This window comes from the organism of the source record quoted next (assembly GCF_019968985.1).
Source record: "MAG: Porospora cf. gigantea B chromosome Unknown PgB_NODE_10968_length_1159_cov_731.393, whole genome shotgun sequence".
Classification (NCBI taxonomy): domain Eukaryota; phylum Apicomplexa; class Conoidasida; order Eugregarinorida; family Porosporidae; genus Porospora; species Porospora cf. gigantea B.
Window position 1 is genome coordinate 1 of NW_027178513.1, and position 1159 is coordinate 1159.

General features: G+C 57.5%; 1 protein-coding gene across 1 annotated transcript; it reads left to right on the forward strand.

The window, feature by feature from the left end:
- Nucleotides 1-184: 184 nt before the first annotated feature.
- On the forward strand, nucleotides 185-553 carry KVP17_002073 (uncharacterized protein; the record flags this gene model as incomplete). Its single annotated transcript, XM_068518022.1, has 1 exon — nucleotides 185-553. The coding sequence occupies one exon, from the start codon at nucleotides 185-187 to the stop codon at nucleotides 551-553; it is 369 nt and encodes a 122-aa protein (XP_068379648.1).
- Between the last annotated feature and the right edge of the window lie 606 nt (nucleotides 554-1159).

Consider the following 1159-nt stretch of genomic DNA (forward strand, 5'->3'; position numbering starts at 1 on the left):
GTGCCGCTTTAGCTCAGTCGGTAGAGCGCCAGACTCTTAATCTGGTGGTCACGGGTGGTCGGTAAAGGGCGACCAACTTTGTGTCGTTTTCTTTAAAGACCCCACACCCCTCATTCATGCAATGCATTATGTGTTTGGTTCTAAAACTATACTTCTACGGCTTTGACTTTGACATCATCACACTATGCTCAACACATCAACCACGCACTTCGACCTCCTGGCCCTTTTCTTCGCAGGTCTGGCCATGGAGGTCATGCTACGCGTGGCACCCGCGCTTCGGTTCGCATACCGCAACCCACTGCTGTGCTTGGCGCGGGTGGCCATCCTCTGGGGGCTCGCCGGCTTGATGGGCAACGCAGTGCAGGAGCTACACTCCATAACCTGGGAGTTGGCCTGCGCTGCGGTTGCCCACCTGTCGGACGCCCTCCGCTCACCCTCCCTCCTCTCTGACCTCGTTCGCCTGGGCAGCAGGACCATCATTGGGCTTCTGCTCCTAGGCAGCGTTTTCTGCCTCGCCGGACAAGGATTTACGACCCTCGCCCGGTACCTCTGACCCGCCACCAAGGACTCCGAAATATTCAAGTCGGAAGGAGACCAAGCGTCTCCTTACCGATCAAGTGGTCCGGTGACTCGGAAAGTCCTTCGTGTCGGCGACGAAGTACCCTGCGAAGCAGAAGCCAACGTGACGTCTGTCACTATCACGGTCAGTGAGTTGAGGAGGTTACTGAGCACTAACGGAACCCCTGAGAACCAGATACGGAGCGAGTCGGACGCGCTGCCCCGTAGGGGAACCCCGAAGCGTCCTATCACTTGTGACCCAAGGTCGGACTCCCCATGCAAGAGTACCCCTGTCACTTATACGGGGCAAGCCGCCACCGGGGTGGCGGCTCAGAGTTCCAAGAGAACCCAGCCCCCTACCTCGAACACCACAATCAGTGGTCGTGAGACACCGAAGACGACCTCCTCTGGTCCTGCTGGCCTCAGGGATGTGCGGCCCACAGAGAGCTACCACCCCTGGGTTGACCCCCGACCAGGAGTAGAAGGTCAGCATCACGGTACCCACCAAGATAGGGAGCAGCGAATAAACTGTGATCCTAATGTGATGTTGTAGATTAGTATGTGCCCCACGATACGTTTGCACCATTACTGTGGATGGAGC